This window comes from Ostrinia nubilalis, chromosome 10 (assembly GCF_963855985.1).
Source record: "Ostrinia nubilalis chromosome 10, ilOstNubi1.1, whole genome shotgun sequence".
NCBI lineage: Eukaryota > Metazoa > Arthropoda > Insecta > Lepidoptera > Crambidae > Ostrinia > Ostrinia nubilalis.
This window is the reverse complement of record NC_087097.1, coordinates 546,902-569,863: the sequence shown is the minus strand read 5'-3', so window position 1 is coordinate 569,863 and position 22,962 is coordinate 546,902. Positions and strand designations below refer to the sequence as shown.

Here is a 22,962-nt window from a genome sequence, read left to right as displayed (position 1 = left end):
TTATATACAAAATATTTATTTACAATCTATGACTAGTGAGGATTCAGGAATATAACAAATAACTTATTCTTCATTTTCTCGCATCTAGAGGCTTCAACTTCATTTCTTGCTTTTCATCATCTGTCAGTACGGGTTTCATCTCCTCTGTAAAAATAATTTTGAGAATTATAAAAATATGGAATATTTTATCTTATCTACATCATTATCTTCAACATTGCTAGCATGTGCTGGCAGTTTTACTAATATTCTAAAGATGGCGTTAACTATGGATAGAACTAGCCTTTGAGAAGCAAATCAATAAAATCTTAATTAAATAGTAAAGACAGAATAATAATAAGTACTGTAAAGATTACATCAGAGCTAGCAGTAATTATTATCCTAACAGTGGACTAAGTTGACAAAGTTTCAGCAATTCAATTTTGAATAGTTATTTAATTTTTAGCGTTAAGAGTCACATCTCAAACTAATTTGAAAATTCTCTCTCTCTCTACTGCGACGACTTCCTTGGAAGAGCAGTCGCCAAGCAAGCAGAAGGTCGTGGGTTCAATTCCCGCCTTAGGCAGTTCGATTTTTTCAAGTTATTTGTAATTTTCAATTCGATTTTGAATAATACCCAGAACGGGTGAAAATAATAAAGCACCTATTTGTGATAACACTATTATTTGCTGTAGTCGAGAAAATAAATACAAAGACTGTTCGTACCTGGATCAGCGTTCTCCTTGTTCAAGAAGTTAGGGTCATCCCACTCCTGGCGCTCGCTGGTGCCGAAGAGAACGTGGATGACGAGCATGGCCACGCTGATGGCTGCCATTATGAGGAACACGATGCGCCACCGGGTCAGGTCGGACTGGAAAGGAACAACTTTATAATCCTGACAGATCCTGACAGATCCTGACAGATCCTGACAGACCCTGACAGATCCTGACAGATCGTGACAGATCCTGACAGATCCTGACAAATCCTGACAGATCCTGACAGATCCTGACAGATCCTGACAGATCCTGACAGATCCTGACAGATCCTGACAGATCCTGACAGATCCTGACAGATCCTGACAGATCCTGACAGATCCTGACAGATCCTGACAGATCCTGACAGATCCTGACAGATCCTGACAGACCCTGACAGATCCTGACTTAATATGACCGTACGATAACGTTAAAAAAGCCTTCATATTAAATGACTTCATAATTATTCTTTGAGCGAAGATTCATCATCATTTCAGCCACAGAACGTCCTGCTGGGTATAGGAATAAGGCCTCCCTCAACGCTTTCCAGATTGGCTGTCAGTGTGGTTGGAATCGACCTACATTTAGCTCCTTCCTACCATCTTTATTATATCATATAATTCTCTATCGTGATGGGACATTGAATCATTTATGAGCGCAATAAAATCAATTTCTGTTCGGAACGTTATCTTGGAAGTTTCTTTCCTATTAATTGTTTTTCCAGATGCCTTTTTACTTCGTTTTGCATCAGATTCGAGTCACCTTGTAATGCATCCGATGCCTGAATAAATAGACTGTTAAAATAGTTTTGCTTTAGGTGAAGATAATGTTTTATTTTGGTACCTACTTGTTGTGCTAACATTTACTAATAATATAGCAGAAACAACATAAGGTTGGCATAAAGATAATGATAAGTAAGAAGATTTGTTAAATTAAATTATTTGTGTCTTGATTTATTTTGGGTGGATATAAATTCAGACAAAAGACAATGCCGGAAATTGGCGTCTTTTTTTTTCGCGCGGCCATCGACCAAACTTTGTTTTTTGAGTACAAAATAGTGTAATAAACCAAACTTACTATGATATGTATACCTCTAAACTCAGTCTGAACTGAGTTACGAGCATTAGAAGTTTGATGATTTTCATACTAGATTTGCTTTTTGCGGGCAAAGTTTTGTAAGAAATTGCAACAAAATAGTGAGATTGTATGTGTAAACAAACAATACCATCCATTAAAGGCTCCAGACATCAGTATGGAGCAGAATCAGTGCAATAAAAAATAGCGCAATATTTTGTTGCAATTTCTTACAAAACTTGCGCACAAAAAGCAAATCTAGTATGAAAATCATCAAACTTCTAATGCTCGTAACTCAGTTCAGACTTAGTTTCGAGGTATACATGCCATAGTAAGTTTGGTTTATTACACTATTTTGTAATCAAAAAACAAAGTTTGGTCGATGGCCGCGCGAAAAAAAAAAGACGCCACTTTCCATACAAAATCTGGCATTGCCATTTGTTTGAGATTCATGACATAACATAATATTTTTTACTTTCACAAAAAGGAAAAAGACAATACATGTTACTCCATGTACCTACCCCCTGTATCCAAATCTTAAATGTGTGATATTTGATACGTACAGGATCGTTATTCAAAATGTATCCAGTAGCGATGGGCATCAGGATGCTCGCAAAATTGGCGAGGAAGTTCAGCAACGCCACGATCACTCCTGCGTAATTCGGGGATAGGTCCAGTTCGTTTACCTGAAAATTTTAATTGTTTATGGATAATTATCAGCACGTTATGCTCCTGGATGAGGATATTATAAGCCTCCTTCTAGAAGCCAATACCAGAAGTCTTAAGTATGAGAAGTAAGGTAAAGTCATAATTTTTTATACAATTTTGTTTTTTTTTTATGCAAGACAAGGCAGGTATTTGACCGCAATCGCACCTGGTGTTAAGTAAGATGCATTCTAGGATGGTACTTATCTGCTGTGTAAGTGCCTATTCACTCTCGCCTTGAAAACGCCCGGAAATGTTATTTTTCATTGGCGTCAGTACTTACAATCACTCCTGCACTAGTAAAACCACACATAGTCATGATGCTTATAAGAACCATAATCGCAAGTGCTTTACTATCCACGTCCAAATATCCGAGCACTACCAGCCCTGCTGCAGCACCACCAAGAGCTGAAAAAAAAGTTTCCATTAGCAAAATAGATAAATGCCATTGTAATGTAAATCTATGTCTGGCTGATGAAATCTTACCAAAAACAATAGAATTCAAAATTTAAAAAATATATCACTTAACACTTATGACCGAGTTCAAGCGCGAAGCTCAAGACCGAACGCGATGGAGGACTGTTGTGGACGCCCTCTGCCCTATCTAGGGGTTATAGGACCTTAAGTCAAGTAAGTCATTTATGAATGAGAGAAACGTGGACATACTAACCGAGTGACTGAAAAACTTTTCTAGCAGCAGTGATACTCAGCAGCCCTTTGTTGATGAGCTTCTCAGAGAGCAGCGACGAGAATATGGTCCCCACCCACATGCCCACGTACGGCAATGCAGATAATAGGGCACTCTGTGGAAAATAAATAATGTATGATTTTTATTTAAAATTATTTTTTAACTGATAAGGAGTCAAGCTTATTAATTGGTCACCTGATGGGAACTTAGGTACATAATACTTATAAATATTTCCCTTATTTTTAAAAGTTAGCACAAGGCAGGCAATTACGATAACACGAGTTTTTATTGTGTTTTTAAGTTTTGGGAAAAAAAAAAACAATTCGTTCGGTCAGATGTATAGGTGCTGAAAAGGAAATTAAAACCCTTTACAATGTCATACCGGTCGTTTCAAATAGATGGATTATTTCCGTACCGCGCGGGAATAACTTGACATGTCATTTTTGCGTACTTTTCAGGGGAGCGATTTTAAAGTTTAGAGTTCTCTGGTAAATCGGAATTAATGATAATTGATATTTTTATGATTGAAATAAGCTAATTTGATGCGTATCTTTCGATTGGCGTAAGAATTTGATTAAATTATCTTCTTAATCTATTAAAAAAAAGACTTGTCAAGTTGTGTACCGACGACTTGTCAAGTTATTCACCAAAGAAAAACAAACATTTAAGGTGTAAAAATTGGATTTAAGTTAATTATTTTGAATGAAGTTTAAGTAAAAAAACAAAACATAAAAATAGAACATATTTTTATCACTTTTGCAATGAAATAGTAACAAATTTATTAGAAAAATCAAATATAATCGCAGATTATGATTGCTTCTGATCAGATAATTGTACGTTTACTTAAAATTAAAAAAAAAGACAAATAAAAGAACAAAAGCCATGCTTCATAACAAGCACAATTAATTTTAATTATTTTAGGCTTACCATTAAGCTTAAAATAATTAAAATTAACTGGATATATTTTTGCGTAAGGTCGACACGCCCTTTCGCGTCCACCGTCCAGTTCACGTCCAAATGATGGATCACTCTAGAACGTAAGCTATTGCTATGATTCCCTGAATGTATGACAGGTTAAAAAAAATAAAAAAATCTTATATCATGCTACCGTTTTTGCCAAAAATAAATCCCACGTGAGCAGGTGCGCGTTTCAAGGTAAGTTTTTAATATATTTAGGTCTAGTTTGGGATTTACCGCAGTCTCTAAGCCTTAACCATGAACCATACAATACGGATAATGATATCGGTGATTGTACTTTATTAAATGACACTTAAAATAAGGTGGATGCGAATTTACTACAATGAAATTTCCACTTTGCGTCAGAACTGATCGCGGTCTGGTCTAACTGGGTCTAAGATATTAAAATATACAAAACAATGCATGTTGTATATTATTTAAAACGTTATTTACATGACTTATCGAACACAAAGATTTTTTTCAGTACTTAGGACTTTTCCTGGACGCTAATACACGCTCCAAATGTAGCTTACCCTTTGTGATAGCCAATTTGCGTCCACATTATCACGACAATTTTTTAAATACAGACGTTGTAAATAATATTAAAAAGCAAACTGTGCCTAGAGAGGAGACCATAATAATATTGCAAATTGAGCCATACTATTGAAATTTAAAAAAATGAAATAAACTAAAATATAAATGTATGTTTATAATTATTAAGTGTGATACCTAAATATTTTGAATACCAATTAGTAAGATTTTATCTATATTTTTTTTATTTCCATGCTGTTATTAATTATTAGTGATTTTGAATGCATTTTTTCTATATTATATTAATATTACAAAGATATTAAAACTTCTAATGGTTTAGAGCAAGTTTAATACTATACTTATAAAGACTAAATGGAGCATAATGACAACAATTTTTCGTTCAAAATGATTACGAAAAATTGTATATTATTTTTATTCCTCAAATCTACCAACTCACTAAATGGACGAGATCTGGCGTATCGACCCTACTTACCTCATCATTATTCCTAATTAATGTCATTGAAGTCAATAGACTATAGAAAATATCCGGAACTTAAAGTTGACCTAAAATTTTATTATTAGATTTTTCACTTATATTCGGTTGTCAAACGAAATCTTAGTCTGTTATGAAAAAACATTAGTAGATAGTACCTACCTATTGACTAAACTTATCCTTCTACTTTCAACTTGCTATTTAAACGTTAATTTAGTTTTAAACTATTGAAAATAGTAGGTAAAAGTAATAATTAACTCTTAAATATATTAAAAAAATATTTTCAGGGGTTGCTAAGTAAAAAATATTTAAAGACGCTCGAAATCCTGACAATGTTATATTTTAAAAACTGCTAATGACACATATAAAAATATGATTATACGAATGTAATAGCTGGATAACTCCAAATATCCAAACTCTTGACAGTGTGCATAACTAGACAACTGCACATATCATGGATATGTTTAGTACTCAGAGGGGATCATAACTTGATAACTGTTTTTGTCAAATTAAAAACGAAAATCCATAAATGTATAAGTCGAGATATTAACAAATACATGTTCTGACATACATTGATAAATCGAAATATAAATGTTTGTACGAATAATATTAATTGGATATATCGTTATGTCAAATATTTATTGCCTAAATTGGAGATATTTACTTATGAACAAGAGCTGTATTTCAAGTATTTTTGGGTATTTCGAGTTGAGTTTTTTATACCAGAAGGGTATAAGGTAGAGGAAACGTTTAAGCTAATAAAAAAAAAAAAGTGCAGGTCGAGATGTCAAGTTATTCCCGCGCGGTACGGATTTGCAAGAAGATTGCTAAATTGTTACAATTTTGAACAATTATTATCTTTCGTCCAATAAACAACTTACGTTCTTCAGCGAGATCTTAAGTCCCTTCTCCATGAAGGTGGGAGTGTCGACGAAGAACATGCTGAAGCTGGCCACGAAGCCAAAGTGCGGCGCCAGCAGCACCCACATAGGGAGAGAGCGGAGGATGTGCCTCCATGGGGTCGGTGGCTTCTTCTGCAATTATCAAAACGACCCTTTATAATTTACCTGAGATTTTATACTGCTTTCTCTTTCCTTGTCTTTGGAATATTAGAGAGAGTTGCGACACAGCACCCATGTACGGTGCTTGTCTTGTTGGTTGTCCTAAATAAATAAATAAAATAAAAAATAAAATAAAAAGGGAAAATTTAAGTAATTCATTGTCGTGCCAAAGATTTATTAGGACTATTTAACCAGTCAAAGTACGAGTATTCTACTCTATTTTGAAGTTTGGCATTATACTTTATATAACTTTGGATGTTTTGAAGAACATTATTATTTTAAGAGAGCTACATTATGATATAATTAAAGGCTAGCTTCAATTCTCCTCACTTACATTTTCAGAAACATTTAAGAGAGCTTCAATGTACCGCCGTTCTTCTTCACTGATCATGCGATGCTCCCTCGGGGAGTTGGCAGATGACCAGTACCATATAGCAGAGACAATGAAGAGGAAGCCAGCGAAAGCGTAGAAGATCATCTTCCATCCCAGAGCCGTCTCAGCAAGGAGCCCACAAATGGGCATAGCAATAACGGTCCCAAGTTGAATCCCTGCGGAAGACCAAAATAATCAAGTAGGTAAGTACAGAATTTATATTGATCCTATTTTAATTAAATAATCATCATTTTTGTAAAGCGATGTTGATGATATTGTGTCTATGTTTTATCAATCTTGAATAATCAAAATAAAATTAATATTAGAAAGGCAGTAGGTATTGCCACAACACTGCTGATACGAAATTCCTAAGATTTGAAATATTGATCTACGAGTATGTAGTTAGAATTCATCAAGACATTATAACAATACCATAAAACTTATAAGTTAAACGTAGATAAATGCCAGTTCATTGTGATAATGCGTCTTGGTTATTTATTTCTACAGTGATAAGATGAAAGCCATTAAATTAAATTAGTACGGAGAACTACTGTTTCAGATATTTTTTATTGTTATCTTATTGATTCAAGTTCCTTTCTGATGTGTCACAAGAAAAAATATTACTTGTATGTTTGTTGCACAGTATTTAAAATGCTGTAAGAATATAAATATTTAATACAACTTAATTTCTTTATAAAACGTTAAAATGTTAATGATCGAAGCGGAATTATATCATCTTGAAAAACCTAACAAATCTTTCGGCCAAACACTCGTCGTCAACATATACGTTACCTACCTATATTTAGATTACCTATTTTATAAAATCAGTAACGAAGGTATACCTCCCATCACAACACCAGTGTAACTTGTCCTCTCGTTTTCGGGCAACCACTGGCCCAGCAAGGCCTGCGAGGCTGGGAATAGGCAGGCCTGAGATAGGCCCATGCCCATACGACATGCGCACACTAGCATCCATCCGCCCTAGAAAATATGGCATTTCGATTACCTTAGAGTTAGACCACTAATTGTGCCACACCCACCAAACATACGACACCGAAGTCAATCGCCATAACAACAATGTTAACAGCATTGTTGTGTTCCGGCAGTTAGAGGTAAGATAGCCAGTTCCTCCGTGGTGGAGGATTCCGGGTGAATCCCGCTTCCACCTTCGGCATGATCATCACTTACCATCACTCACCATAGGTAGAATAATTGCATAGCTTTGACAATCAATACTGGGATACTTCAATAAATTACGATTCAATAATATTTGAAGCGAAAGTCGAAGTTGAGGGCATTGTATGTATACATTTATACTGCCTTCGTATCTTCTATGTATACTGTCTTCTTTGTACTGATTTTTTTTTACTTAATGTTCCCAGGTGCTTGACAAAGCCAAAACTTTTTAATTGGATATAATTTTCTTACCACAGCTGCAAGAGTTGGAACCAACGTGCATATCGTCATGTTGGCTAGTAAAGCGAACAGAAGAATGGGTTTCCCTCCGAAGTTATTCGCGAGGATTCCAGCTGGAACTTGCATCAGCACGTAGCCCCAGAAGAAGGAGGAGAGGATAACACTCTGTGTCTTTTTATCCCACTCGTAGATCTGTAGAAAAATAGGAATTTTGTACTTATTTTTATGGAACCCTCACAATATTATAAATAAATAAATAAAGTTATCCTTGAATCCTAAAGTCGCTGACATAGCCTGACGGAGTAGCAAGCTGAAGTGGTAATAGGCGCACATAGCATGCATAACCGACGGAAGATTCTGAAAGGGAGATCACGTACCGGAAAGCGCAGCGTAGGGCGTCCACCCACAAGATGGGCGTGTACTGCAGGCCACCGCCAATCGGTTTATATGGAAATCATTGATAGTAGACTATTTTCAGCAGTGGACGTCCCTGTGGCTGAAATGGTGATGATGATGACATAAAATATAAAGTTTCAGCTGTACCTACCTCGATACCAGTATCATTCCTTCGGCTTTCATCCGACATGGCCAGCACTGCGACCCCCATGCTCGCGCGAGCACCCATGAGCGCTATCACCACCAAGGTCATCGACGCCACTTGGAGGTGTCTGATGCCGAAGCCATATGCTGCAAGTTTAAAAACATTCTAAGACCTCTAGATTTTCTAAATATGATGTCATAGACTATTTAAAAAACTGATTACCTAAATAATTGTTCACTTGATTGTAATTTCATAATTAATGCGGATCTTAATGCAAGTTTCTCCATTTAGAATTCTTAGGAAGGGCCCTATTACTTTATCCCTATATTGATTTGTAATAATACAAGTATGCGAATGTAAGAAGCTCCTTGGATAAATACTTACTTTTGTCTCCCATAACTTTTGTCACATGTTCACATTGTTTAACTTTCTCCGCAGCCATAGTGAACTCAACCCACGTCACGCAATCTGCGAAATGAACTGCTTCAAGCGCACTCTAATTAATTTAATTTAATTAGTCCTTGCATTTAAACAATTAACTTACCAAGTAGCTATGTTCCTTATACTTCAAGGCAAAAGACTCAAAATTGAGGGGTAACAAATATCTGTTTGTGTGGGAGTGTTATCAGATGTTTAATCCTTAAACAAATGTTGGTAAACGGCAGTTCTATCAAATAGTTATCCAAAGTTAACGTAGTTTTTAACGGTAGTGATAAAATTGCTTTTATTTTTTTTCCAATGAATTTTATTATGTTAGTTTATGTTTATTCTTTGAAATGCAGGTACAGATAGCCAATTTAAAAATAAACAGACCATAGTGATAAGTTACAGAGATTGCGTCAATGAATTTACAAGAGAAAATCAATATTTTAGATTATACCCTCTTTATAGAATAAGTTTTTCGTATAATTATGTATTCACACATTGGTCATGCAAGATGCTATGTCATAAATATCTACCATATATCCAGGGTTGTGTATCTACTACTTTTTGTCAGGTTGTGTGTCATTCTCAATGATAAGTAAGCAGGAGAGAAATATCTTTATACGGGCAACTCAGATACGAAACGGGAATTTTTGTACGAAATCGGAATCGTTATGGAAATCTGAAGGAGCCTGTCACAGAAAAACAATATCGCGCGCGTATTTGCTCACCGTTTAGACCTACCCTGGACTACGACAAACATTTTAAAACCAAAATCAGCTCAATCGGCCCAGCCGTTCTCGAGTTTTAATCAGACTAACGAACATCAATATTCATTTTTATTTATATAGATATAGATAGATAAATATCTAGTCTGGCATTAAAATGATCAACTGTGCAGTATTGTTTAACAAATTCCACGGATCGCTTACTCGAATACCCATTGTTAACTGCTCCAGCAATTGTCAACAGTCGTTGACGAATTAAACTAAAGTCGCAATATATCTTGCAGCCAGTGTGTGTCTTGCACTGTTTGACCGCATGGAGGAATTACGAAGTGCTACTGACTGCCTTAAGCTGAAGTACAATAGATTGTAGAAGTCCAGCTGATATGCAGCTGTAGGAAGCAAGTAGGACTTGTTTGATGTTATGGAATTAAATTCAATATTATGTTGACATCTTATGGAATTAGGTTTTCTTCAAATATACTGAAGACCGCTTGACCTCGGAGAACACTAATTAATGAAGTTTTCAGTTTGTATGGGAAAGAGAAAACATTTATAAGTTATTGAAAGTAGTAGAAGGGGAAGATTTTCTCAAGATAAAAATAATATGAATTAAAACAAGGGCAAGAGGAGATCACAGTTTAATTAATATAAAACATAATTCTATTCTATTCTATTCTTAAATTAATTGCCTTTGTACAGTTAAGGTCACGGGTGCAGACCATTAGAAAAAGTCGCTATTAGTGTCTGTAGGCTTCATTTTCTTTTTCTTTGTTTTTGCTCTGCTGCTCTGTTAGTACCGGCTTCATTTCTTCTGTAACAGAGAATAAAAAATTGTGAAAGAAAGGCATGAAACTCTTAGCCAAAGCACACGATGCGTTTTCTTCTTATTATTCATTTCGCTCTTGGCAGAGCGGTCGTGGTCACGTTGAGGCGTTGTTCACATCGATTGTAGAGGCGGATACAACTCTCCGCACGATCTCCCGCCATCTCTCTCTGTGCGACAATGCGTTTTACCCAACATCAATAACTTCTTCATCAACTAATTATGTACTATTTTAGTTGTCTGTTAAAAAGGATCATCAAATCAATTACCAGGGTCAGCCTGCTTATCAAAGTAGTCTGGGTCGTTCCACGGCTGTCGCTCCGAGCTGCTGAAGATGACGTAGATGATGTTGGTACTGGCAGCCAGTGCTGCCACCATCAGGAACACCACGCGCCATCGACTCAGGTCTGACTACGAACAATGATGATCAAGATGTTAGAACTCAAGTCTTTAGAACTGTTTTGAACAAATTATAGAAAGAGAGTTGACAAACTTCTTAAACTTCTATCCCGTTATTAATAAAAAGTTACACCTAGGATGAACCCAGGATTAAAATGACATTTCCATACTAACTGACAATTTAAGCCAGAGTTCAGCTAGGGTGTAATTTTTGTTAATAAGGGGGCTAAAGGGAACCGTTCGCATCGCGATAGAAACAAGCGACCGCTACAAGCAACTGAGAGGGAAGACTTCGACCGTTTTGCACCTGTCTCGGCCTCGGTTAATCCTGAACGAAATGATGCAGAAACATTGCCTAAGGTCAAGTAACGGTCGTGGTTTCCTGTTTGTCGTTGTACGGACCTCCGCCTTTAGGTAAACTTGAATGAACCTAATAAGGTTTCACAGAAGCCTCAAACTGTGGACAAAGTATGAAGATTTCTAAGGATTTCATAGCATCAATTCGTTTCATTAGAAACGCGTAGGATGCTCATTCAACTCTTCCCCAGCCCACGTATCTTCTTATTAGTGTGTAAGCGATAGAAATCTATTGATTACTATACTCACCGAATCATTTCGAAGAATAAGACTAGTTACGATCGGAATCAGTACGCTCCCAAAATTAGCAACGCAGTTCGTAAGAGAAAACAATAGCCCTGCGAAATTGGGCGCCATGTCTAGGTAGTTCACCTGAAACAAATAATTATGAACTTTGAGACATATACGCCCGTATTCACAAACGTTACTATGAGGTCTCACAGTGCTCGAAGACAGACAGGGTCACAGCTCACAGACGAACCAATCACAGAATCACGCTGTGTATTCGATTTGCTGCTTCACTTAAGCAAGCATCGTTTCTGAACTCGGATGATAGTATAGTTTAGTTTTAAGCATAACCCTTGGGGTTATGGCATACAGCTGAAAAGAAAAGGTAAAATAAAATCTTACAACATATCCAGCGTAGCAAAAACCACTCATAGTAAGGGTGGCCACTAGTGCTACGATGGCTCCTCCTTTATTTTCTGGCCCGAGTAGGGACAAGACCACTAGACCTCCGGATATTCCAAACATACCTAAAAAAATAAACAAATGTGAATAGATAATGCAAATAAAAAAATCGTAAGGAAAAGTAAAATTAACATTCATTGCAATGCAATTTAGTTTTTTTCACTAATCTTTATGAAACTTTTACTACAAGGTTCATTAGTGCATAAGTTTGTACCTAGATGCGTTTGTTGTACTCTGGTTGCAATTCAACAAACGTTTAACGCCAACTGGCTCAATTTGTTGTAAGTTCATTAGTGAGTGGATAACTTTGTTTCGCGTAAGCTCAAGAAATACCAGCTTAGTGGTAACAAGATAAACCACCTAATCTATTATAACGGAAAGTATAAGATTTGAAGATATAAGATCACATTTGACTAAGTACCGACATTTTAAAACTGAGCACTCGGCCAATCTCTCGGCGCTATGTTCATACGTACCGAGTACTCGGCCGAGAGCGAGCACTGTCTCGCTCGATTACTCGGTACGTGTGATCAAGGCTTTAGCTTCTCAGTAAGTGAATGAATTGGATTCTTATGAGAAATAAAATGTCTTTAACCATCATTTGATTAGTTTTGATAGTGCCTACTAAATATTGTACTTTCATCAAATACTAGTGATGTAAATTAACGCCTGATAAATTAGTTGTTAAGTCAATCATCTTAAATCGATCGACCAAGCAATCAATGCAATGAAAAGCAAAGAATCAATTTTATTAGTAAAATACAAATAAATATAAATATCTCACCAAGAGAATTGAAAATCTTTCTGCAAGTACCAACTGATATGATTTTATTATTAGTAAGTTTTTCTGCAGCAACCGTCGCACATGTATTTCCGATCCACATCCCGATGTATGGAAGAGCTGATAACGACGCACTCTGAAAACAGATTAATTATAATTCATTAAAAACCAATACAAATATCTGCTTGGAGACTAACGCCCGTATTCTATGGACATGAACCAATCACAGAGCTCTATTCAACGCTGTGCGTTCGATTTGCTGCTTCACTTAAGCAAGCATCGTTTGTGAATACGAGCGTAAGAATACTCGTTTTTGGGACAGGTTGGTAAAAAATATTATCACGAATCCAAACTCAATCCTAAACTCAGTCCACGGGAATCTATTTAAGGAATTAAGGCTGTAGTATTTGCTTACAATCGACCTGATTCAATTTCCCTTAGTCAAATTACGGCAAGTTGGAGCTCTCTGATACGATTCTATCGAATATTCTGGTTATCAGATATCCTTAACGTTAAGTTGAAGCTATATTAATTAAGTTTAGTGAATGAATTTACATTTTTCAAGGATATCTTCAGTCCCTTCTCCAAATAAGTCGGCATATCCACGAAGAATAGCACAAAGCTGATGGATGACGCGATGTGTGTTGCCAGGATCGCCCAAATTGGTACGCATCTGAAGATCTGCTTCCACGGAGTTGCCATTTTTCTCTGAAATAATATTATGATGAAATATCAGCCTTATTTTGTAGGTACCTACTTATTAAAGTTTTGGTTTTAGTATCCCGTCTGGTGTCGTCTTTTTATCATCAGGATGGTACACGGACCCAAGACCCTCTGGTATAGGAACTCAAGGCCTAAACCACAAGTATTAGCAAGTATTTTTTGATAAAAAAATAATAGAGCCAATTTATTTTAACATTATAGTAGGTATTCAGGAGCATACCTGACCACCCTTAATTTGAAGCCCATTTTCAATGTACTGCCGTTCTTCTTTGCTGATCATCCGGTGTTCGCCTGGGGTACTAGCGGAGAACCAGTACCAGATGGCGGCGTTGATGAACAGCAGACCAGACATGGTGTAGAAGATCAGCTTCCAGCCAAGAGCCGTCTCGGCGAGCAGCCCCGATACGGGCATGGCTATGATTGTCCCTATTTGAACTCCTGTGAACCGCAAAAATGTTATCACGGCTTTTGTTAGTCAAAAGTTCCTAGTGTATTTAAATAAATTGAGTTACCTGGGTACAAAATAAGTAGACCTTAACAAGGCCTATTGAAGGAATTTTAATGTAAGATGGCACAAGTCAGTCCTAGATTTAAGTGACAGAGTTTTGAAGAATGCCTTGTCCATGTGGATAGAAAGTTGTCACATGTATGAAGTATACGATAATAATAGGAGAAGGCATATGTTCACTTTAAACTTCTAGGAGCTAACAATGACATCGTTTTAAAGTCTTTAAAGCCTGGAAAATAATCTTACCTCCAGAAACGATTCCGGAATAACTTGTCATTTCATTGGGTGGGAGCCACTGCCCAAAAAGTGTCTGAGAAGCAGGAAAAAGACAGGCTTGGGATAGGCCCATTGCCACTCGAGCCATGCATACTAATGGCCAACCTCCCTGAAAAAATACATGATTGATCCACTTTAGTAGGAGTTGTTTTACGAGTGGGTTCATTCCAATACTGCAGTCGAAGCAAGGTTCAAACTCTCGTTTTTCGGATCTCGAGTCAGCAGCTGGTCAATGGACAACATAATGCTATTGCCTCTTTAGTGAAGCATCACGTGTCGTGAGTGAGCATCAAGTGAAGCTGTTTGTTGAGCTTTTAAAAGCACCACCAAAAAACTCATATAAATACTTACCAATGCAGCTAAAGTAGGCAACGCTATACACAAAACACCGTTGACAATGAGTGCAGCTAGCAGGATGATTTTTCCGCCAAATTTATTGGCGAGCAGTCCTGCAGGGATCTGCATCGTGACGTAGCCCCAAAAGAATGAAGAAAGGATCAAACTTTGGGTGTTCTTATCCCAGTTGTATACCTAGAATCAAATAATGTTTAAGGCTTAGAAATGCGGTTACCTGGTGGGATCATTTTGACGCGCATTTTTGTTAGCATAAAGCCACATAGTACGAGTATGTATCATCTTATCCCAACTTACAGCAACAGCCGCTTGAGTATCATTTTTTCGTCCTTCACCTGCCATGGCCAGAACAGCAACGCCCATGCTCCCTCGGGCGATGATCAGAGAGATCGTAGTAAGGCACATGCATGCTAACTGGAGGTGCCTGACACCAAAACATTGGCCTGGAAGAAGAAATCGAAAGGAAACCCTTTGACGAATCTATTCTATTCGTGGATATGACTAATCAGGATATCAATCTATTGATAGTAACGCCAGAGGAAGGCTTTAGGCTATAGTCAATAGACAGCAAAACGGTTATTAATAAACCTCCAAGAAGTGCTAATATTAACATTTATAAGATACTGATCATGATTTGTGGTAGAGTCGATAAAAGACACACAGAGAACACGGGTCAGCAGATCATGATTTTTATTGATTTATTATCTCCTTATGCAAATCAGGTATTTATTACTATGTAAATATTTACTTGCCCATTCTCATTTTACTATTCTCATCATCTTCTCCTCATACGACATTACAAAAAACTAATTGCACGCGTAGGTAAGACCGGATTTTTCGACAGGGAATGTGTGTATGAAACTCTGTCATTTTGTTTCAGCCAAATGACTTCCACTGCTGGGCAAAAGCCTTGCCCAAGAATTTAATAACCAACGGTTATTTGGTGATATACATTGTAACTTCTGCTGGTGTATATCGGCCATCAAAATTAAATATCACTTGAAACGGTAAAATTGTATCTTGTAAGAAAAGTATTGTCATGTTTTGCACCAGAGTTAAGGTGGTTTAATTGATTTACTTGACACATTTTTTTTATACAAAAAAAATATATATTTTTATGTATAAATTTTACTTACATTTTTTTGTCATTACTCCAGCAGTTTGTTTTATAGCGTAACTTTGTTCACCCATTTTGATTTCTTTACACTGTGACCCTACTATACATCGTGATCTTCTTACATCAAGTGACTGGAATTTTGCAGTAGCTAAACTATATCCTTTCCAGGGTTCGTATGTTTGTTGGAATCGTTATTATTCTAAATTATACCTTATGTAACTTAATTTTACAGCACATAGTGCTTTGTGTGGTTAAAGCTACATATGAGAAGTACTCTTAAGTGACAAGGCATCAACGTATCTCTGAGTATGCACGTGAATACGACTTATAAATAACGCATACCAGTAAAAGTGCCACCGTTACTTAATTACACCCAATATCTATAGTAATAAGACTCATAATTGGGTTTGTCAAGTCATAAGTGACTGATGTGATAAGTTGTATTTATGTTTTTATATTTATAAACGCAAATAAAGTTATCTGAAATGTGTGACGGGCTTAGGAATGATTTATGACGTAATGAACTAAATATTAGCTAGCGCTTACTGGTTTCATGTTGAATAGACACAAATAATTTTGTGTAAAACTTATTTAAATATTTTTTGAAAATTTTCCATCATCGAAGCTAAAAAATTTGTCTTTGTAGTCAAAACTGGGAAGTGAACATAATGTGAAAATTGAATAGGAACATTTTGAACGTGCATATAAAGTCAAGTGACGTACTTACCGAGTGAAAAACTTTAACGATGCTTTGTGAAAACAAACCTGCGTGAAGCGGTCACAAATTAAATCTGCCACGATTCTGATTTGTCTAGACGCCCTTCTCATTTGAAAAGTCTTTACCAACTCACTAAAACTCCGTGAGAAATCTTGGATATTAATTCATATCATTACTTACCCTCAGGTGTGATTACGTGAAAATCCTCGGTATATTACTTAAAAATAATGAATAGCTAAAATTTTCATAAAGATAATGGTGGCCACGGCTTTTAAAAAATCTAGTTACAGCCGGTCTACTCCAATCTCATACATACTCGTACTGTATAATATACATTATAAACTTGCATAATATAAATCAAGAATTTCGTGATATAGCAGAAACATTTGGTTTTATAATGAGCTTAATTGGATTGGTGTGTTTCATTATATTTAACGACTTACACATATTACTTCGTATTATTGTATTCCAGGAAACAACAGAAATTGGGATATTAGAGAGATTACAATTCTGGAACCTATTTCTTCTTAGTATTATATTTCATAAGGGAAAATAAATATCTTGGCTTTTTCGTATTGTTATTTTCATTCCCGTATCAGATTAATGTTTGGTAATTTTTTCGTAAGGTCAGATTAAGTATTTACTTTATCATTTTACGAAAAGCAACCTTATTTATACAAGTCTAATGATTTTAGAATTTATATTGTATTTTATACGATTATTGGTTACTTTTAAATAGTTATTGTAACAATTTTAGTATTTGTATTGTATTTTAGAAGAACCCAAAAACCCATTATTAAATTAAAATACTTTATTTAAATACTTCCTGGGCATTTTGCAGACATTAGAATGATTTTAGAATTGATTTTGTGTTACATCCAAATATTTCATATTTATTATTTAATTTAATGATTTTAGATTTTTATTGTATACATTCTAGTATTTTAAATAATTCAAAAACAGCTTATTATGAAATAAGTATTGCATTTGACTAGTTCCGGGGCATGCCGTCGATAAGTCGTTTTGAACCGGTCGACTTTCACTGATGGAAGGGGAAGTTACCTTATCGCTGGCATGCCGCTGGACAATCAGTTCGATTTGAGCGTTCAAAGCAAGAGGTACTATTAAGATGACGTCATAATGTAGGAATTGTGTAAATCAGTGGTGCTGAAATACAAGTTAGGACAACCTACAAGAGTGTTTCATTTCACGAGTAAGTACTAACATAATAATGATATTACCTTAAATGCCTTCTTGCCAGGCCGTATATTACTAGTTTTCAGACATTTCCTTAATAAAACCTATTTGTACGGTCTAGAAATTTTGTAAAGCCTGAAAGATGAGAAAAACATAATATTATACCTATTGTGTAAATATTTTTAAGATGACAAGCGGATGTAACCATTTACCTGCATTACTATGTGCGTAACAGTAGTCTCTAAATAAATAGTTTCAACAATTACTCCGATTACCTAGTCCAAAACAAAGCAGAACTTGTACGATGACAAAGAGATATAGTAGATAAACATAATAATGGATACCGATTAACTATTCATAGTTAAACATTCGTGGCTCCATAATGTTCGCACTCATACCAATAAGATTTATTCAAACCTGCGATTGCAGCTTAGTCCAGTAACTCGCATGTATTAACAACCATTACTATGAAGTCTCACAGTGTGCGTGGACGCACATGGTGACACACGAACTAGTCACAGAGCTGTATTCAACGCTGTGCATTCGATTTGCTTCTTCACTTAAGCAAGCATCGTTTGTGAATACGGGCGTCAGACTAGTTTGAAAACACACCCAGTCATTATTTGACTATCTGACTACTACTGACTGACCTAGCTCTTGAGACACAGCCAAAAAACTTCTTCAACTCAAAGCCCCTAATAATCGCGTTAAAGTATTACACTCGAACTCTTATTTACAACAAAGACTCAAAGGCCAAAAGTATCTCACATTAAACGTAATGGGACCGCAGGTAATGCATTCAACACAAATTCTTTAGCTCACAAAGGAGACAATATCAGAGCCTCGAGGATAGGGTGGCCATTGTACCCGAGACAAAAGCAGGCTAAGGTATAATTTCAGGAAGAAAATGAGCATAATTCAAATTAATTTATTGCTACATAATAAAATTCCTGGGAATTTGTAGAACACAGTGAACAGTTAATTGTTAAATATTGCTTGAGACACTCACTAATATCTACAAGAATATAATTTGAAAAAGACTGTACCTAAGCATTTTAAATAATGGTGGCTAGACAGTTAAATAATGTTATTGTGAACGGATTATGCTTCCATTGAGAAAATATGTGTTTAATTCTTCTCAGATTAAAAAGATCAAAATGCAAATCCCAATAAGACTGGCATTAAATTATTCTAAGTAGGTAACTTAACTAAAGTCTAGAATATGTGACTGACCAAGTAGTTCTAGAATCTAGTTTACTTGGTCACCCTACAACAAGGGTACCCACTTACCGTGTAATAAGGGAGGGTTTAAGGTAATAAAAAATGATAAAGGTCGGAGTGCTCGCCTATGTTTATACGAAATGCCCGCGGATTTTTAGCCGATCTCAAGGAAATGAGTTGTGATTTATATGATAGTCATTCTTAATCTGAACATCCATTCGCAAAACAAAGAATATTTACATAAAGCAGGTATGTATGGAGTAGGAATATAGCTTTACATAGTTTAAATCAAGTCACTCCCGCTGTTTGTGCTTTTATATCTTTTAAACTACGCAACGGATTTTAATTTGGGTTTCAGCAATAGATAGAGTGATTCAAGAGGGAGGCATGTTATTTTAATGTGATGATAGGTACAATATAATATTATGTAGTACCCGTACAATGGCCGGGGCGGGTCGCTTGTTTTTTTTACTTCTTATCATACTATATTTCTTCTTAATAATATCACAGTAGTGCTAATATTATAATAAATTGCGAAAGTTTGTATAGATGTCGGAATGTCTGCGTTAAAGAGTAACAAACATACTCTTTGACGCAAAAACTACTGAACGGTTTTTGATGAAACTATTATTATTGTTTATAACCCATAATAACATATAGGCTATAATTCATGACGATCTGTGACAAACTAAATTTCACGCGGGTGAAGCCGCGGTCAAAAGCTTAACTGCTAATTGATTTTGCAACAGAAGTTTAGATTTTTTCGTTCAGTTAATGTTTGAAGTTTGAATATTTAGGCTTTATAAATGCCAGAATCGGTATTTATTTTACTGTTTGCAAATTGTGCGGCAAAATACATTATCTTTTCCTGGTTAGAATGGTTCTTGACGCTTTAATGCCGACAAATAGTTTGGCTGCTCCACCGACCGGGACATCGGGCCCCGGGGACTTACAGCGGTGTCTTGAGCGCCGGAGACATCATTAATTATTCCATTTAATTAATTGCCGTTCAGCTTCCATGAGTACACTCTGACGGCCAATTACGAGCCTTGGGAGTAGCGAAAATTAGTTCTAGTTTTCTTAGATTTCATTCGACTCTACTTTTACATAAGATGATAAGAGATTACTCACGACAAGAATTCATCAAAATGGATTGAGGAAATGAAAATGTGAATACTGAATTAATTTGATAACTAGGTAACTTATGTCAAATGGTTTCATTCTAGGAGCAATCCACCAACTTTTAGTTGGCCGATATTTGTGCCCGATTCTTCCAAAACTTTCTTAATTGTATACTCCGACAGTTAGTAAATAATTCATTCTTTTGCATTCTGTCACTTTGGCAGCGTTATTGTTATCCAACATTCTGTGCATGTCGTGGCAACCTTTAATTAAGGCAACACCTTAGCTTAATTTATTTTTAAGAAAACTGTGAATGTATGGTGTATGTTTTGTTGGTTGTCCTTAAATAAATAAATATCGAATTGGCGTAATGTGCATTATACATATGTCCATACTGATTAACAGCCCGACCTAACTATGTAACTATCGACCGACAAAGTTACACTTCAAATGACAGGGTAACTGACAAGGGCATGTAAGGAAAGTATACTTTTCAAATAACCCAATAAAGAAGGCAGAAAAGCCAAACCCCAGGATAATCAATAATCCACCCATTCTTCCAGAAAATCCAAAAATATCAACATATACTTCAAATGGCTCGAGCTCACTGCGTTCTCTTTACGTCGGTTCAAATATCATAAGTCATGACAGGCCCACGCCCAAACGTCGTATCAAACCCAACTTCCTGTTCATTGTGCCGCGGAAATTCCGATCCTATGGGCATAGAAATAAAGTATTCTATTTTGATGTTAATGAACGGAACTAGTGATGGAAAGGGCTCAAGTCTTTTCAGCCTTTAGTCTGAGCAAAGCAATGAAAATAACTTTTATACCAAAAGTACGCCCGTCAAGTTTTTCTTTGAAGATACGGGTTACTTTGTGTTATAATTCAATTAAATTGAACAGATTCTTTGAATTATGAGCCAGACTTCAAGGATACAACAAATCCCTTCAAGAGTCAGGGGTTTAAATAATTTAATGTAAGTACCTACATTTCTCAAGGTAGGTGGGAGAGATAGGGGATCCACGCACAAAGTGGACCGACGACCTGATAAAGGTAGCAGGAAGGCGCTGGATGTAGGCCGCTACCAACCGTGCGATGTTGGAAGTCATTGGGAGAGGCCTATGTTCAGCAGTGGACGTCCTGTGGCTGAAATGATGATGATGATGAAGTACATTCAAAGTTTAGTTTCATAATTTAAGCCAATTTTTTTGCAAGCCGGACTTAAAAAGCACCAAAAGGCAAAATCTCCCGCTTTTTCTAATAATAAATTAATCGTTTCATTGTAGTAAAAAATATTTTCATAAAGACTTGAGACTGGAACCTTCCCAGCCCTAACCGGGCGGCCGGTTTGGGTTTCTTTTGTTTCCAAGTAATTGGGGAATGGGAGTGACAGTCAGGTATATTTGCTGCCATCGAGAAAAGAGGATAAATTCGAATCGAGCGCGAACAGTTCCCGTTTGGTTTCAAACGATATGGCCAGTGCAGTTGTGAATGACCTGGTCTTTTTTCATAGCTGGTGTTGGCGCTTCTCGGGTCCTCGGGCTTCTTCGACATCGATCGGCCATCATCGTCTCCGCGCGAGGCGCCGGCACACTCCGTACGTGCCCGACGCCCACTCAGCCTCACGACCGCCACCGGTGTCAGACGCGGCCCTCCCACGTAGGCGCGAACTAGCGATATATTTAATCATTACACCTATGAAATACAGTCCGCCTTTTAATTTATATCTAAAGTCTAGTCAGACCCTAACAGCTGGATTATCGTTCTAATTTTGCCGCTGCGATGTCGGGCTGAAAAAATATTCTTTATGTTCCGGTGGGATAGGTGAGGTGAAATAAGTAATGGACGTTTGGGTTATGAGTTCCAAGAGTCAAATTGTAAATAGCGCCCGTATTCACAAACATTACTATGAGATCTCACAGTGCTCGTGGACGCACAGAGTGACACATGAACCAATCACAGAGTTCTATTCAACGCTGTGCGTTCGATCTGCTGCTTCACTTAATGGGGTCACCGCAGATTCCATGCTACATCGCTAAATTGTAAGGATGACATTTGTTATTATCCATTATTTATTATTATTAGCGATCGAAAGCGTGAATGAAGATTGTTTTTTCACTTTAAAATGGAAAATGTCTATTTTTTTCTTTAATTATCATTTTTGGAATCCATTTCTAGGTTTTTCGAAATTCAATTCATCCATTCAAAGCATAATAAAAATAAATTTAAAAAATATCCTTATATAAATGTGCACTCATGCTTACCAATAAAATATGGGTACAATATCATTTCCCTTGACTTTGATATCGCCAGGGTGTCCCCAGTTTATCGGGGCAGCGTAAAAGCGCGATAAGTGACAATCAGTCGGGCGGGGCAAGCGGTCCCCGGGCGCTGGTGCCCCGCTTTAGTGCCGGGTAAAACAAAAGATAAGATTGATAAGCATTGGCTTGCGATTTTTCTTTTGAATAACTCGGAAAAATCGTTCAGAAATATTTTTCAATAGAGTAAACAAACGCACTTTTTTATTCCCTGAAGAACCTTTCCATTTGGAATCTTTTGGCGCATTTATTGATACCTATTCTTCCTAACTCTCACTACACAAATATCTTAAAAAATCTTCTATCTCACGACACAATTAACCAAACATTACCAAGAAGATACCGTAAAAATATAATTGAGTTCGGTTCAGTTGGCTTTTACAATACAAAATCCGTGTGAAGCTTGCTTCTAGCTTCGGCCTGATCATCATTTTCTATCGGTGAGATGCAGGCAGGTAGCTTCATCATTGTGGATAAAAAAGTGTACTAAAAGCTCATAAAACTCATTTATTTACGCACGTATGCTTTTAAAAAGCACTTTTACACGTCCCAGTATTAACCCTACCACTGCTTCAAGACAATAAATGGGCCGGTGCTGAGAAGAAGCAGCGCAAGAAACTCAGTCTCTAAAATTGTC

The 22,962-nt window shown here is 36.5% G+C and overlaps 2 protein-coding genes across 3 annotated transcripts; both read right to left on the bottom strand.

Annotated features, from left to right (window-relative positions):
* On the bottom strand, positions 1-9,076 carry LOC135075650 (putative inorganic phosphate cotransporter). The gene is made up of 11 exons (XM_063970060.1): positions 8,952-9,076; positions 8,574-8,713; positions 8,039-8,218; positions 7,453-7,591; positions 6,572-6,786; positions 6,058-6,210; positions 3,178-3,310; positions 2,791-2,915; positions 2,366-2,488; positions 703-847; positions 1-144 (listed from the first exon to the last, which is right to left on the bottom strand). The coding sequence occupies exons 1-11, from the start codon at positions 9,007-9,009 to the stop codon at positions 71-73; spliced, it is 1,485 nt and encodes a 494-aa protein (XP_063826130.1). The 5' UTR covers positions 9,010-9,076; the 3' UTR covers positions 1-70.
* A 1,331-nt stretch (positions 9,077-10,407) lies between these two features.
* Positions 10,408-16,035, bottom strand: LOC135075637 (putative inorganic phosphate cotransporter). Of its 2 annotated transcripts, none has more exons than XM_063970042.1 (11): positions 15,766-16,035; positions 14,927-15,072; positions 14,627-14,806; positions 14,246-14,384; positions 13,712-13,929; positions 13,324-13,476; positions 12,772-12,904; positions 11,928-12,052; positions 11,547-11,669; positions 10,811-10,952; positions 10,408-10,526 (listed from the first exon to the last, which is right to left on the bottom strand). In XM_063970042.1, exons 1-11 carry the CDS (start codon positions 15,818-15,820, stop codon positions 10,456-10,458), a joined length of 1,485 nt encoding a protein of 494 aa, XP_063826112.1. In that variant the 5' UTR covers positions 15,821-16,035; the 3' UTR covers positions 10,408-10,455. The 2 variants fall into 2 exon arrangements, with proteins under 2 accessions (XP_063826112.1, XP_063826111.1); XM_063970041.1 differs by having other exon boundaries at positions 10,408-10,529; positions 15,766-16,032.
* Positions 16,036-22,962: the final 6,927 nt, after the last annotated feature.

Bases quoted from the DNA above. Each gene is read 5' to 3' on its own strand.
- LOC135075650 (XM_063970060.1), bottom strand. From the start codon at position 9,009: ATGGCTGCGGAGAAAGTTAAACAATGTGAACATGTGACAAAAGTTATG. The intron at 6,211-6,571 runs GTAAGTGAGGAG...TGATAATTGCAG, and splicing joins TCTTAAATGTTTCTGAAAAT to AAGAAGCCACCGACCCCATG. The intron at 2,916-3,177 runs GTTAGTATGTCC...CTTTTTTTTCAG, and splicing joins AAAAGTTTTTCAGTCACTCG to CTCTTGGTGGTGCTGCAGCA.
- LOC135075637 (XM_063970041.1), bottom strand. From the start codon at position 15,820: ATGGGTGAACAAAGTTACGCTATAAAACAAACTGCTGGAGTAATGACA. The intron at 14,385-14,626 runs GTAAGTATTTAT...GTATTTTTTCAG, and splicing joins TGCCTACTTTAGCTGCATTG to GGAGGTTGGCCATTAGTATG. The intron at 12,905-13,323 runs GTAAATTCATTC...ATCTGTTTTCAG, and splicing joins TGAAGATATCCTTGAAAAAT to AGTGCGTCGTTATCAGCTCT.